This window comes from Danio rerio, chromosome 19 (genome assembly GCF_049306965.1).
Source record: "Danio rerio strain Tuebingen ecotype United States chromosome 19, GRCz12tu, whole genome shotgun sequence".
Classification (NCBI taxonomy): Eukaryota; Metazoa; Chordata; class Actinopteri; order Cypriniformes; family Danionidae; genus Danio; species Danio rerio.
Genome location: NC_133194.1, coordinates 29,832,482 through 29,849,285, shown reverse-complemented (window position 1 = coordinate 29,849,285; position 16,804 = coordinate 29,832,482). Strand labels below are relative to the sequence as shown.

Sequence of the window (16,804 nt, the reverse complement as noted above, 5' to 3'; positions counted from 1 at the left end):
GCTTTGGGGTCAGTAAGATGAAAAAGAAATTATATACATATACCTGTCCGACTGCTCGTTAACGCAAATATCTAATCAGCCAATCACATAGCAGCAACTCATTGCATTTAGGTATGTAGATATGGTCCAGACGATTTGCTGCAGTTCAAACCAAGCATCAGAATGGGGGAAAAAGATGAATTAAGTGACTTTATGATTGTTGGTGCCAGACTGGCTGGTCTGAGTATTTCAGAAACTAGCGATTTACTGTGATTTTTTACACTCAAGCATCTCTTGAATGGTCAGGAAAGGGGAAAATATCCAGTGAGCGACAGTAATGTGAACGCAAATGCTTTGTTGATGCCAGAGGTCAGAGGAGAATGGCCAGACTGGTTCAAGCTGATAGAAAGGCAACAGTAACTCAAATAACCACTAAATACAACCGAACTATGCAGAAGAGCATCTCTGAATGCACAACACATCGAACCTTGAGACAGCAGAAGTTCACATCGGGTTCCAGCCCTGAAATCTAAGAACAAAAAACTGAGGCTACAATACGCACAGGATCACCAAAATTGGACAGTAGAGGCTTGGAAAAACATTGCCTGGTCTGATGAGTGTTGATTCATTCTGCGAAATTCAGATGGTAGAAAACTAATACAACTGGGTGGTAGCAGTATTCCACTGTATTGCATAGACAGGCATAGTTATTACTTTTTATATTCAAGTAATTCTTTCCATGTATTAAATATTTAAAACTGCCTCTTTGTGTGTTCTGGCATATATGGCACATGTATGTGTCTTGAAAAATATCTAGTAAAATATTATTTACTGTAGTCTTGGCAAAGATAAAATAAATCAGATATTAGAAATGAGTTATCAAAACTTTTATGTTTAGAAATGTGTTGAGAAAATCTTCTCTCCGTTAAACAGAAATTGGGGGGAAAAAAATAAACAAGGGGCTAATAATTCTGACTTCAACAGTATATACACACACACACACACACACACACACACACACACACACACACACACACAAATATATATATAATTTATTATTGTTATTATTATATATTATTTTTATTATATGTGAGTGTATGTATGTATAATTAGTTTGAAATAATAATAATTTTAAATATTTATGAGCAGCAAATTATTAATCAAAATCTAATGTGTAATTAACTGTTGTATTAAATAAATGCAGGCCTGATGAGCATAAAATAATTAATTTATTAACCTAATAAATGAAAGTTTATATCACACAGTCAAGTACATTTCCTGTAACCAGTTCAGTTTGCATAATGTTAGATTTGTTTACATGTCCTTGTTGTATTGACGTACTTGTAGGTTATTAACTCTTCCTGTCAATATTCCCTCAAGCGATCAAATGTGTGGCTCATCAAGAGCTTTACTGGAAAACAAATTCCTGTAACTAGTCAGTAATACTGTGACCCTTCTAATTTGCTTAGGAAATTAGACATTTCTTTTTAAAGATTTGGTTAGCTCAAACATCGTTGACATGTCATGCAAATGCTCTGTTTAGGCAGTGGAAGAAGGAGATCTGCAGATTATTCCTCAGTTTTATTCAAAAATGTGGAAGAGCTGGTTGTCCAACATCAGGTTAGCCTATTAATTTACAATAATTAACTCATGTATTCTCCCTCATGTGGTTTTGTGAGTTTCTTTGTTCTGTTGAACACAAAAGAAGATATTTTAAAGAATGCTGGTTGCTTGCACCTATCAATCTCCATAGTAGAAAAATAAAATGACTATGGAAGTCAGTGGGTACCAGCTACCAGAATTGTTAAAAAAAAATGATTTTGTGTTCAGCAGAATAAGAATCTCAAATAGGTTTTCAATTTTGGGTGTGCTATCTATTTAAAGCAAAAGAAGCACTGTATAATAAGTGTTATGCCCATGCCTGTCCCTTCATCTTTTCTGTTAATATTCTTTCGGGTTCATGCTTTATTAAGTTTCTGTGACATGTTTATCTTCACCTTGCAGTGACTGGTGTGTTTCCAGACAGCTTTGGTGGGGTCATCAGATACCAGCCTATAGAGTGACACTGCAAAACTCGATGAACACAGAAGAGGTGGGGTATAAAATCTATTACCCAAAGATGACATTTAATGTACTTTCCACAACATATTTTTTTTGGGAATTGAGACTTAATCACATAGAAGTTATCATGTTAGTCAATAGCAAGGACTGATAATAACTCCTAATATCTAGAAGGCACTAACAGATATATAGGCTGACAAATAGAAATCTTGACATTTTTCTAAACCTGATTACAAAAAGAGTAAAAAAACACACAGTGTGAATATACATTTTCTTATAATCATTTCCATACTACATTTATGAAGTCCTCTTTTATGGTCAATGAAAAACTCTGACGATATTACTTGAAGCATACATTTTTCCAAAGGCACCAGTATAAAGAGCACATTTATTGTGTAAATAATCAATAATTTATCAGCTACATTTTTATTTTTTTATCTTATGACCCTTTACTGGCAACATTAAAAGTCTGCATTTATCGCCCAATACTGATATAGTGGCCAATATATTGTGCATCACTATGATGATGACATCAATTGTATTTTCTACCAACATAAAAGGGAGCGAATCAAAACTTGATCATATTGAATCTTAGGTCAATAACGATAACCGATAACTCCTTATATCTGGAAGCCGATAGCCGATATAAAGGCCAACAAATACAAATCTTGAAATAAATTTTTCTGAGCCTGTTTACTAAAAAGGCTAAATAAATAACCTGCAATTTCTTAAAATCCTCTTCAGATTGTATTTATGACATCCTGTTTTTTTTTTTCCTCAATAAAATACTCCCATACTACCGATATTTTGTCGTATTTCATGCATAAAGCATTTCAAAGGCACCTGTAAAGAAACCCAGCATCACACATCAGAAGTGTTAATAGTTTATAATTTATCAGCCCATAATTTTTGTTTCATGACCCAATACTGACAAAATTAAACGTCTGCATTTATTGGCCCATATTGATATAGTGGCCGATATATTGCGCATCACTATATGATAATGACATTTATTGTATTTTCTATAATATGAGTGTTAGCGAACTTTAAAACTTTATCATACTGAATCTTTGGTCGATATTGATAACCGATAATTCCTTATATATCGTAGCCGATAACTGATATCTAGGCAGACAAATACAAATCTTGTGGCTGATACATTGTGCATTACTATGATGATGACATTAATTGTATTTTCTACCAACATAAAAGTGAGTGAATCAAAACTTGATTATATTGAATCTTAGGTCAATAACGATAACCGATAACTCCTTATATCTTTAGGCCGATATAAAGGCCAAAAAATACAAATCTTGAAATAAATTTTTCCGAGCCTGTTTACTAAAAAGGCTAAATAAATAACCTGCAATTTCTTAATCCTTTACAGATTGTATTTAATGACATCCTGGGTTTTTTTTCCCTCAATGAAATACTCCCATACTGCCGATATTTTGTCTTATTTCTAGCATAAAGCCTTTCAAAGGCACCTGTAAAGAAACCCAGCATCACACTTCAGAAGTGTAAATAATTCATAATTTATCAGTTTCATGACCCAATACTGACAAAATTAAAAAAGTCTGCATTTATTGGCCCATATTGATATAGTGGCCGATATATTGTGCATCACTATATGATAATGACATTTATTGTATTTTCTACAACATAAAAGTGAATTAAAACTTGAATATATTGAATCTTAGGTCAATAACGATAACTGATATCTGGATAACCGATGTGTAGGCCAACAAATACAAATCTTGAAATAGATTTTTCTGAGAATTTTACTAAAAAAGGTAAATAAATACAGTGGACAGCTGCATTTTCTTAAAATCGTTTACAGATTGTATTTATGACATCCACTTTTTGTTTTTTGCTCAATGAAAACTCCCATACTGCTGATATTTTGTCTTATTTTTAGAATAAACTCTTCCAAAGGCACAAATGAAAACCCCAAGCAGCACATGTAAAGTGGAAATAATCCATGATTTTTTTTTATCAGCTGTTTATTTTCTTGTTGCATAATGCTGACAACTTCAAAAATCTGCGTTTGTTGTCCAATACCGATATGAAGGCCTTTTGTGCATACCTATGATGATGATATCATTTTAAATTTTATATAGAAATCTTTGTGAAAATATAATCTGACATCTGCCCTGATTTGATCTGCCCTCTACCTGTTTTTTATGACTGTTCTTCACTGTGTCATGAGCAGGAGCATTGGGTTTGGGGCAGAAGTGCTGCAGAGGCTCAACAGCGTGCCACTATAAAGTTTGGAGTGAATCCTGAGGCCATCACACTCACACAGGGTGAGCATCATTGAGTTCACTTAATCTACACTTTTGTCTTTATGATTATTATTATGTGTGCTGAAGAATATAAACATACAATGATAAATGTAGCTAGGCAAACTGTGTTTAGATTTTATTAAGAAGAAGTTAAATAACTGCTCTGGCTTTATATCTTTTATGCGCTGTAGCAGTAGGAAAATTGCATTAATTTGTGTAGTTAAAAATTATTTTTGTTTTATAAATAAACCTACTCTCTGCGTTTGGTTATACACATGTAAAAACATGTCCACATTGAAACATACAGTGAGCGTAAACACCTTTTACAGCAGGTTTATTTCACAAACAATTCACAGTAAAGATTACATTAATAATTATAATACAAATATATAAAAAATACAATATATAATGCACAAATATATAAGTATATTGTATAATACAATATACAAATATAAAAAAATACTATAATAACTATTTTGAACCTCAATAATACATTATTTTAGCTGTAGTGATGTAAATGTTACTCACATTAAAATGCTGACATAAAGTACAGACAGTGTTGGGAGTAATTAATCACAAAGTAATTAGTTTACTGTAATTAAATTACTTTTCCATTTAAAAAGTTAGGTAGTGGATTATTATTCATTTTTATTCACTGTTACTTATACTATGCTTGCCTTAAAGGGGTGGTCCACTACGATATCATATTTTAAACTTTAGTTGATGTGTAATGTTGCTGTTTGGACATTAACAACATCTCTAAATGTAATAGGCTCAAAATACAATTCATAGAGGTACATTGGCTTTTACAGAGCTTAGCAAAGCATACCGCGAATGAAGTTTGGGGACTACAAAAAAAAACATCTGGACTAGTGACATCACAAACACTTCAGGTTATACAGATTCACCACACGCATACACCCCGTGCAGCAAAGGGTCGTGGCCAGAGGCACTGTAATGTTATAGCAAATAAAGCTTAAATGCCCTCCAAACGCTGCTATTTTCACAGAGCTTGTTCTGTTTCTGTTTTTGGGTTTCCAAAGGACGTGACACAAAGTAGGATGTGCTTACAGTTTAATTTTAATTTTGTTAGAATTATAAAAAAAATATATAGCTCTAGCATTTGACAAAGGAGAACTTCCAGAATCTCTTCCAGTTCAGTGCTTGATTCGGCTAAAATCTTCTCAAACAATAATAGCTGAAGCTGTGGATTGTGAGCCACAATCTGTAAGTATTTGTCTGTAAGTAAGTTTCTAGCGTTAACAGTATGTAGTAGCAAGGGCGTAAACAAGAATGTAAACAACAGAAAATGCTGTTTGGCACAGTTTAAAATTTAGCTACAAATTCATATTTATCTGTCAAATCGCTGTAAACACTCACAATCTTCACCAGGGCTGCAGTGTTTCTCTATGCAGTCACTTTCCATGTGTTCTACATCTCAAGTTACGAACTCACAAAAGGTTTCATATTACATACACATGCTTATTCCGAATATATATGAAAGACACTTGTCAGGTTTTATTTTAGAGAGCAAGTATGAGGTTTAGCTGTGTCCTCTTCATTTTCTGTCTGATTCAGGCACAAACTGATATGGCTAACAGCTACTCTGACTGACAGTGTTTACACAGCGCAAAAGCACATGCTTGTAGGGGTGTGATGCTTTTCCTATGTTAGCTGATCAATCTCTTGAGGGCGGGCTTTACAGAGGAACTAGGAAATATGATAGTCGTGTTCTTTTTAGGAGAGTAGCAGTATATAATTCAAGTAAGGTATATGAAAAATAATGTGATTTTCTACAAATGAAGCATGAGCACACATTGCTTTGCATCTTAAACACAACCAAACCTTAAAAATACAATCTGGACTACACCTTTAAATACTGTTAATAAATTCAAATTTTCTATATAAATCAATACAGATATGCAAATATATTTAAAACAAATGCATAAAAAATAGACTAATTCTATTTTTAAACTAAAGTAAGTTAATCATTAAGACAGTTGACTGTTTAAGAAATAACGAAATAAAATCATAAATGAGTTTGTATATAAGTATTTATATTTATGCTGTATTTAATTTAATTTATATTTTTAGATAGTTTGAGTCAAAGGGCAACGCCGTGGCGCAGTAGGTAGTGCTGTCGCCTCATAGCAAGAAGGTCGCTGATTCGAACCTCGGCTGGGTTAGTTTGCATTTCTGTGTGGAGTTTGCACGTTCTCCCCGCGTTTGCGTGGGTTTCCTCCAGGTGCTCAGTTTTCCCCCACAGTCCAAAGACATGCGCTATAGATGAATTGGGTAAGCTAAATTGTCCGTAGTGTATATGTGTGAATGAGAGTGTATGAGTGTTTCCCAGTAATGGGTTGCGGCTGGAAGGGCATCCACTGCGTAAAATATGTACTGGATAAGTTGGCGGTTCATTCCGCTGTGGCGACCTCATATTAATAAAGGGGCTAAGCCGAAAAGAAAATGAATGAATGAATGTTATATGTTAAATATGATGTCATTACTTTACAGGTTTTGATTCCTGTAGTATAATATTTTCCTTTTTTTGGCAGAGTAACTATATTTATTAACTAAAGAATGTTACGTTTGTTATTTAAAATGTTTAAGTTTGACTTTTTAATAAAGCTCAAAAGCCATGTTTGAGTGAAATCTGTTGTCAATGCTTGAGGTTTACAGGGATTTAAATAGTTTTAATTCAGGAGATCAAATTCCTTATTGAGTAGCTAAATTATTTCTCCAACATGCAGTTAAATACAATCTTAGCAATTTCAAAGCAATTTTAATTTGCACTTAGTAATTAATTTATTTCATTTTTTATTTAATCCCAAAACTGAGTAAAAATACTTAAAAAGCAAAGTAAAATACTTACAGTAGTCACTTTCCAGCACTAAGAAATCCCATGTAATATCTTTAAATATTAATTTATTCTTTTTTCTTCAGCTTAGTCCCTTTATTCGCCACAGCGGAATGAACCGTCAACTCACCTGGCGAATGTTTAATGCAGTGGATGCCCTTCCAGCGTTCTATTCAACATTTATTCACACTCATTCGCTACAGCCAATTTAGTTTATTCAATTCACCTATACCACATGTCTTTGGACTGTGGAGAAAACCGGACCACCTGGTAGACACCCAAACCAACACAGGGAGAACATGCAAACTCCATACAGAATTGCCAACTGACTCAACTCGAAGGAATTCAAACCAGCAACCTTGTTGCTGTGATGTGACAGTGCTAACCACTGAGTCACCGTGTCGCCCTCATTAAATATCAGAAAGATATTTCTGAAAGTAAAATACCATAGTCATTCATTATATGATTTAAGTCACACAGGACTGCCAACAGTGATCAAACTGATCACATGCTCAGAAATAATATAGATGTCTGTTTATTTTAGACCCAGATGTGCTGGACACTTGGTTCTCTTCTGGTCTCTTCCCATTTGCCATGCTCGGCTGGCCTCAGCAGGTTCTTCAATCATTTTTTTTTCAACACCATGAACTCATATATGTGTATCAAATACGTCGAGATGAACATGCTTTGATCTCTCTTTCTACTCAGACTAAAGACCTGACACAATTCTACCCCAATTCCATCCTGGAAACAGGCAGCGACCTCATCTTTTTCTGGGTGGCCAGGATGGTGATGCTGGGCACAGAGTTGACAGGACAGCTGCCCTTTAAACAGGTTGCGTTGGTGGCTTATTGCCCAGCTCATAACTCTAAATGCCATATTAGAAGGTTGGCAGGAATTGAAATTTTTTATTGCAATGTGCGTCATATACCAAAAGTATCCAAAATGTCACCGAGAAATGTTACCGTCTTTTTTTTTTGCCTGTGTTATTTGCAGCTCTGACTCTTTTATTGCTCTTTTCCTCTCTCCCCCTCATCACTGTGTCAAACAGGTGCTCTTTCACTCTCTGGTGAGGGATAAATACGGGCGGAAGATGAGTAAATCTTTAGGAAATGTCATCGATCCTCTTGATGTCATCTCAGGGGTGTCTTTGGAGGTAAACACACACACACATAGAGAGGTTGGTTTTTGTGAATTGTGGGGACATTCAATAGTTTTCTATTGTTTTTAGAATGTACAAAGTTTTTTTTTTATTATTACCGCACCCCATACTGGAAACTGTGTACAGTTTTACTTTTCTGAAATTTTATGCCTTTTTTTATGTCCTCATATTTCACCGTATTTTTGTAATGCATGTCTCATGTCTAACTAAACGCATTGCAGAAAGCATAAAGCATGAAGACAACAATAAACAAAACACTTGACTAGGCAAAAAATATGTGCAATATACATTCACTGGCCACTTTATTAGGTACACCTATTCAACTGCTCATTAACGCAAATTTCTCAATGCATTAAGGCATGTCAAGACAATCTGCTGCAGTTCAAACCGGACATCAGAATGGCGAAGAAAGGTGATTTAAATGTCTTTAAACGTGGCATGATTATTGATGCCAGACGGGCTGGTCTGAGTATTTCAGAAACTGCTAATCAACTGGAATTTTCATGCACCACTATCTCTAGGGTTTAATGGTTAAAAAAAGAGAACATGTCCATTGAGTGGCAGTTCTGTGGGCACAAATGCCTTGTTGATGCCAGAGGTCAGAGAAGAATGACCAGACTGATAGAAAGGCAACAGTAACTCAAATAACCACTTGTTAAAACTGAGGTATGCAGAAGAGCATTTCTGAATGCACAACATGTCGAACCTTGAGGCAAGTTGACTACAGCAGCAGAACACCACACGGGGTGCCACTCCTGTCAGCTAAGAACAGAAAACTGAGGCTACGATTCACACAGGCTCAAAAAATTGGACAATAGAAGATTCAAGAAATGTTGCCTGGTCTGATGAGTCTCTATTTCCACTGCAACATTTAGATGGTCAGTCAGAATTTGGTGTCAACAACATGAAAGCATGGATCCATCCCTTCTTGTAATGGTTCAGGGTGGTGGTGGTGGTGTTATGGTGTGGGGGATATTTTCTTGGCTCTCTTTGGGCCCATTAGTAACACAGCCTATCTGAGTATTAACATCATGGATGTGCAGCTAATCAAACTGCAGCAACTGCGTGATGCTATCATGTCAATATTGACCAAAATGTCTAAGGAATATTTCCAGTACCTTGTTGAATTTTTGCCACTAAGGATTAAGGCAGTGCTGAAGGCAAAAAAGGGGTCCAACCCGGTACTAGTAAGGTGTACCTAATAAAGTGGCCAGCAGTGAGTGTACATAAAATCCCTCTAGCTAAAAGACAAATGCTAAAAGCCCTAAACCTCCAATTTGTTTGGCAAAAAAAGTTCATTATATTTCATGAATTTCTGTTTTTAGATGTTGTTAAAATCCTACATGCTGTTCTATTTGTTATATATTTTTAAAAAAATATTTAGTTTAATTGAAATGATGCTGAAATATAACACTTATAATTAATAAGGTTTCAGATAACATTTATTTTCACTGCTTTGTCTTTAACACTTGTACATTTTTTTTTACTTTGTTCCTAAGTTACAAACGCTAAATCCTCAGTTTATTAATAAATGTAATAACTCAAACTCAGTAATGATTATAACAAGAATTTCCCAGCTGGCAGAGAGTATCAGTCAGATGTCCTTTTAATCAGGCCCCAGGCCAGAACAGACTCCTCTCATTTAGAAAAAAAAATTTTATATTTAAAACAGGAAACTCTGTCTTCTTGTCAGTCATGTTCTGATTTGATCCCTGTAGAGACTTCAAGAGAAAGTTAAAGAAGGAAACTTGGACCCGAGAGAGAGCATTGTTGCCATTGAAGCACAGGTCAGTACAAGTTTTTCACTCTTCCAGTCATTCCCAAATGAACAAACTCAGCTCATTCTCTGTGTCCTTCCTGCAGAAGAAAGATTTCCCCAAAGGGATCCCCGAGTGCGGTACAGACGCTTTGAGGTTTGCGCTTTGCTCTTATAGAGCTCAAGGTAAGTCGCCTTCATTACTGTCCCGTAATCAAACCTCAGGATCAGACGAGCCAGAATTCTTCACTCCGTCTGCTGCTGTTTTGTGTCAGGAGAGGACATCAGTCTGTCCATGTCCCATGTGCTGAGCTGCAGACATTTCTGTAATAAGATGTGGCAGACGGTTCGCTTCACCCTCGCCACACTGAATGATGCAAGTTTACCAACACCATTAGCTGAGGTGAGGTAGCAAGTATGTATTTGTTAAAGCAATAAAACAAGCCTGTTGAGATTCAGATTCCTGCTCACTGGGAGGTGCAGTAATAGGGCTAATCTGCATAATGCCAACATGATATAGTAATCTTCATTCTCTATCTGTTAAAGAAAATCAGCACCGTTAAAGAATAATCTCAAAATGAGTATCCTTTTTTATGCTGTTGAGGATTTAGCTGTGGCATTTAAACTGTTTATTTTGGACTTTTATTATTTTTGGACTTAAAAAACGTAATAAAAATATTTCATTATCAGTTATTTAATCCTTTGCCAACTTTTAACAGTGGATTTGTTTAATAAATTATTATTTATTATTTTAATTATAGTAAATTGTTACAGTTTGGGGGAAATTGACTTTTATTGAACTGAGTTGACTAATGTCTTAAATAAAAGTGCTCTGTAAAAATAAATAAACAAAGGATTAAAAATAAATAAATGAATGTACATGCACGTATATATGAGCAAAATCACACAAGTAGCAGCGCGATGTGGCTGTGAAATTGCGTTTTTACAACAGTTTGACGGCATAATCATGTATATAAAAAAGAAAATCAAATACAGAGTCTAAAAATCCTTTTGTATGAGCAACTACTTTCTTTCGCCATTTCTTCTCATTTGTAGATGACGTCACCAACGTCACTTTAGAACTAGTATTAGAATGATTCTCTAGTGTAATGTTAAAAGGGATGACAAAACAGGTGATTTTGCTGACATTTTAAGATCATAAAAATGCCATCAGTCTACAGAGTTTTCTTTGTTGAGATTTCTTTGTTGCAGTATGGAAATCACAATAATTATCTCAGAAAAAGCCAAAACAGCACAATAACTGCCAGATTACTGTTGTATTTGAGTTAGGGTAAAACGCTAACACATGCGGGCATTTCTTCTTTCTTTCTGTTTACTGAACTAGTTTGCAGTAACAAAAACAGGAAACAGATGGCCAACCAAAAAGAAAACTCAGGGTTATACAAAGAGTGGCCAACACAAAATACATACGTTCCAGATATGTGAGTCCTATCTCACACTCAATACACTACAATTTCTAGGGTATAAATACAGCACTACAACATAAAAAAGAAAGAGATCGACTTAAAATGTCACATACCAGTTTTATAATGATTTGATCAGCTGTAGTTTTTCTCCTCTAAGGGCTTTTTATTTGGTCTTTGTTACCATCTTTTGGATGAACAACGCCAACAGTCTTTGCTCTGGTCAATGACAAGCTGATAGCTGCTGACATACTGTATCTCCGAAATTGTAAATATTTAAAATAGGCACATCCTTATAAATAAACTGCAGAGTTGCGATCTAAACAACAATCTAAACATTCTTGCCTAAAAAGCCACAAAAGTACATTGTTGTCCAACAGCTGCAATATTTGTCAAACTGTAGTGAGTTTATTGATCTGCTGTCACTCTATGTGGGTGGAGTAATACACAAGATTGAAGAGGCTGTACAAGTTCTGATATTGCAGAATATTACACGGCTATCAGCCAATCAGATTCAAGAACCAGACAAAACAGTTGTATAAATATATTTATATATATATATATATATATATATATATATATATATATATATATATATATATATATATATATATATATATATATTGTTATGTTGGTAAGGTGGATAGCGGAGGGGTGTCACAGACGAAAGTGAGTGGGGGTGTTGCGGACGACAGTGAAGAGGGTTGGGGAGTCGCGGAAGAAAGCGAAAGTGAACAGCGGATGGGGGGAAAAGGGAGGTTGAGGAGGGAGATCGGCAAAATGAGGTGCCGGATCAGATTTCAGAGGTGCTGAATCTGAATCCGGCGTGCTCTGGCACAAAATAAGCCCTGTAAATATATACACATACACACACACATATATTGAGTATAATTTATTTATTTATTATAATTATTATGAGATGGTGTCTGTATCAAATTGAATATACAAAAGTATTTTTCCCTAATAAAAACATATTATATACAAGTGTCTTCTTTAAAATGTCAAATTATTGTTTAAAAAAATAAATGATCAAAATAAGTGAAAAAATGTTTCATCGTTCAGCATAACCGATGTATTACTGTAAAAATCAAACAACAAACTTGAATCTGATTTGTACTTCTTAATACACATAATATAAATTGTAATATTTACATGCATATTTTATTCATACGCTTAATAAACAGTGTTTATTTTATATATGTTATATTTTAATTTTTTAAAATTTCTTACAAATGTGTAAAATCTAAAGCCTGTTTCACACCACAAGCTTGAGCAGAGCATGAGCAGCGCACGTTTTTTTGGCATCCATGTTTACAGATTAGAGCTTCCATACTGCACGCAAAAGCAGCTTGTCAGCACGAGGCTAAAGCAGCAGTGCCGCGATAGTTTCGGCGCTGGGTCTATTTTTGCTGCACTGCTCACACTCAATTAAAGTGACAGTGCATTGATAATGACCAAAACACATTGAATGACAGTAAAAGTAGCAATTTTACCCAATAAATGTATTAATAATATCCACAGATTTTTATATAGTCAATCAAATGAACTTAAATGATTAAAAACAGCAACAAATATTTATTTGGGCTCGAACTACAAAACCAAATTTAAAACAATTTTAGTATTAGTTTTGCTTAGTACGTTGCACACTACTTTGATCATGTATAAATATCATGTATAAATATTTTAATGACATGATATCACAGGCGATTGTCTTCCGAGTGCACCTGAAAAGACACAAATGACACTCCTCAGAGCGTGAGAAGCATACGGTTCTTTATGATATATATTATTTGTGAAGTAAAGACTTGCAGGATAAGGAAAAAGCATAGGTGGAAGTTTCTGCGGGCTTTGGCGCAGATGAAAAGGAAAAAAAGTGTATTTGTAGATAGATAGGTTACTAGATAGAACAGACAGAGATAGTTTGATCTGTGCAGCAGCTGCCGATGAGCTGCCCGCTGCAGACATGGTCGGTGTGAAAGGCAAACGCCTGCGCACTGCTTCTGCTCTCCTGTGCACGCTGCTCATGCTCTGCTTACCCTCTGCTTGCACTCGCGATGTGAAACAGGCATAATGGTTAGAAGGAAAATGGCTTTCACTAATCAGTATTTCTCATTGTGTGTGGAACATGTAAATATGTCATCAAATGATGTTTGATGTCATATTGCTCTTATATAAACTGAAACAGCAATGTCATACTGTCATACTGAATGGCAATTTAGTTGTTATCTTATGTGAGTCTTTGTAAAACTGAATCATAAATCAAAGTCATTATTATTATCATTATTATATGTTTAGACACATTCATCTAATGCATGTGGGAAATAATAAAAGAACAGAAAAGCTGTATTACACTTTTATTGTATTGGTGCTTGAAACCCCCATTTTATCTTTGACCCACATTCTACACTAACAGTTCATCATCATTTGCAACGAAACACACACTTTATCTTGTCCTGTATTTTGTCCTGCACCTGCGCTTGTGTTGTCTCACATTGGCTATTCAGTTTAATGGGACTAAATTACAATAGAAGAAGAACAAGGCCAGTGCAGAATGACTCTTTCTGTAGCAGCAAATGGCAGAAAATCAATCTGAAGGGTGAAGTCAGAGTTCTTCACTGAGATTATTCTCTTCGTGTTGAAGCTCCCTTCATTTCACAGTGTGCTCGTGTCAATCACAGAATCTGCTGGCAGACTATAATAGTGCACATTATAGGGATAATTCACCCCAAAATGAACATTCTGTCATCATTAACTCACTCTCCGCTTGTTCCAAACTTATTGGAGTTTCTTTCTACTGCAAAATACAAAAGAGATATTTTAAAGAATGTTGGAAACTGGTAACCATTGACTTCTATCAAATTTTTTCAACAGAAGAAAGAAACGTAAACAGGTTTGGTTAAGCTTAAACAGGTTATTTACACATCTATTTGTTTATTTCTTTTGTGTAGTTTCTATTTTTAGGTTCAGTCATAAATATGACCAGGACTAAGGCCACGCTTACATTGCATTAGTCAAGTACGTACTGTTCTTCCTATGTGACACAGATCAGATATGAAGCATAAACATTTAAATAAGAATTCTGATTTACTGAGATACTTTTTGAACAGGCTTCATTTAAATGTAAGGATAAAATGGATGTGATTTGTATATGTTCATGTGCTGGTGCAATTTAAGTGACCATTGTATTTTGTGCAGGCAAAATGCAGGGTTTTTTTTGGGAAATGAAGGCATATTTGAAGAAATATGAGGTGAAATGGGAAGATGCATCCATCTTTTCTGAATCAGTACATTTTCCTGGTGTTGATTCAGCAAGCATACAGTGTGAATATAGTTATCAGAAATGTGTCCCTTTTAAAAAAATGTAGGCTAGCTATCCAAAAAAAAAAGCAAAATCTAATATAGTAGACATTCAGAATCTATAATCTATCTGATTTTTCCAGGTCAATTTATTCAATTCAATTCAATTCAATTCAATTCAATGAGTCACGTGACCCCACTCTGTTAAGTCTAATTTATTTTTATTATATTATGATTTATACTTATTATACTATTCAGATATTATACTTCTGCCAAGCGCACGCACCATTGCACACAGGTCACAACAACTCGTATCGCAAGCTTTGGAATTGGTCGGTTTGGTGGTGGTTACAAGGGTGGATGGCGCGGAGAGCCATGTTTTAGGCAATGTGTGTTTAATTTCAGTTGTTCAGTGTTGATGTTCAATAAAGAATCATAGATATAGTGCGTGTTTCCTTCAATTATTTTAATGTCAAGTAATGCACCCTTCATTCAAAAATCTCTCACTTGTAATATGTGAGCATAATTACTGTACAAAACTTGTCAGTAAACTGTGAGGGCAAAAACATAAAATAAATCAATAAAAAAATCGTTTATTAATTGTAATCGAGTTAAAATTTTCAATTAATCGGGATTAATTAATTGTTGAATTAGCATTAATATTTTAGTTATTATATGTTTACTGTGGGCTGCACGGTGGCTCAGTAGTTTGCACTGTCACCTCACAGCTTGAGCTGCTGGTCCCAGCTGGCCCGGTTGGCATTTCTTTGTGGAGCTCTGGTTCCCTCATAGTCCAAAGACAAGCGCTATAGGTTAATTGGATGAACTAAATTGGCCATAGTGAATGAGTGTGTATGGATGTTTTCCAGTACTGGGTTGCTGCGTAAAACATATGCTGGAATAGTTGCCAGTTCATTCTGCAGTGGCGACCTCTGAAATAGAGACTAAACTGAAGGAAAATGAATGAATGAGTAAATGAATGTTTACACAAAATATTTAAAATCTAATTCAAATTAATTAAACCATATAAATATTCTACAACACAAAACTAGTAAAATTACTTGAAGCTATTCACATTATCCCATATTACTGACGTGCAGTTTTTCTTTGATATTAATTTGTCTGTTAATGCTTCTGAAGCAGCAGACGCCATTATCCCACTCGTCCGCGCTCTCCTGTTTGTTTGTGCTATTGTGGGTATTCCACTTTGTCCCGTTGCGCAATTCTGATTGAGCAGAACGAATGTGTCCTCACTCAATTGGCCAGTACGACTGTCACACACAGACGGCAGTCACGCGTTTGCTCTGGGTGGAAGAAATTGAATAATACGTATATCTTTCAAATCGCAGCCGCTAGTGATTAGCTAATCGCAACATTTCAAATTGATTCGATTTCAATTAATCGCACAGCCCTAGCCTATATACTGACCATTAGTCACAGTAAAGCCTAGTTCACACTACGTGACTTTAAACATCAGCAGATCGCTATACTGTTCACACTACATGACTTGATTTTGTGTCTTTAAATCGCTGTGGTGTCAACATTACGCGACACTACGTAAATGATCCTCAAGCGGGGGTCACACACTACATGATCTGACAACAACCGGTTCCCCAACAGCTCTGTCAAGCTACCAAACCACAGCCAATGAAACTTTTATTCTGGTGTCCCTGTGAACATACAGAGTGAAACGAGTGCATTGATGCCCATTCTGGCCAATCACAGACATTTCTGTTGAGCTTCTAAGCACAACGGTGATTCAGCTCATGCTGATATGCTCTCTCATTGGCTGCAGCTAATCCCGACATCTGTGGGGTCGAGTTGGCCGACTGGTCTGGAATATTCAGCATGCTAGATATTGAATTTTCATCTGCGAGGTGTCAGCGACACATCAGCGAGCCTCTTTGATGTGCTGTTCAGTAGTTCACACATAATGACCGATGAGCGCCGAGCTTCCGCAGTTTTCCCCGATCACAGCTTGAT

General features: G+C 35.5%; 1 protein-coding gene across 2 annotated transcripts in view; it reads left to right on the top strand.

Annotated features, from left to right (window-relative positions):
* The window catches only part of vars2 (valyl-tRNA synthetase 2, mitochondrial), a 49,488-nt gene that overhangs the window by 16,152 nt on the left and 16,532 nt on the right, over positions 1-16,804 (top strand). For both annotated transcript variants that reach the window (XM_073930455.1, NM_001130661.1), the window contains 9 exon segments: positions 1,523-1,599; positions 1,984-2,071; positions 4,253-4,346; positions 7,727-7,797; positions 7,891-8,016; positions 8,234-8,338; positions 10,063-10,131; positions 10,208-10,286; positions 10,376-10,503. In XM_073930455.1, coding sequence (XP_073786556.1) covers positions 1,523-1,599; positions 1,984-2,071; positions 4,253-4,346; positions 7,727-7,797; positions 7,891-8,016; positions 8,234-8,338; positions 10,063-10,131; positions 10,208-10,286; positions 10,376-10,503 — 837 coding nt within the window.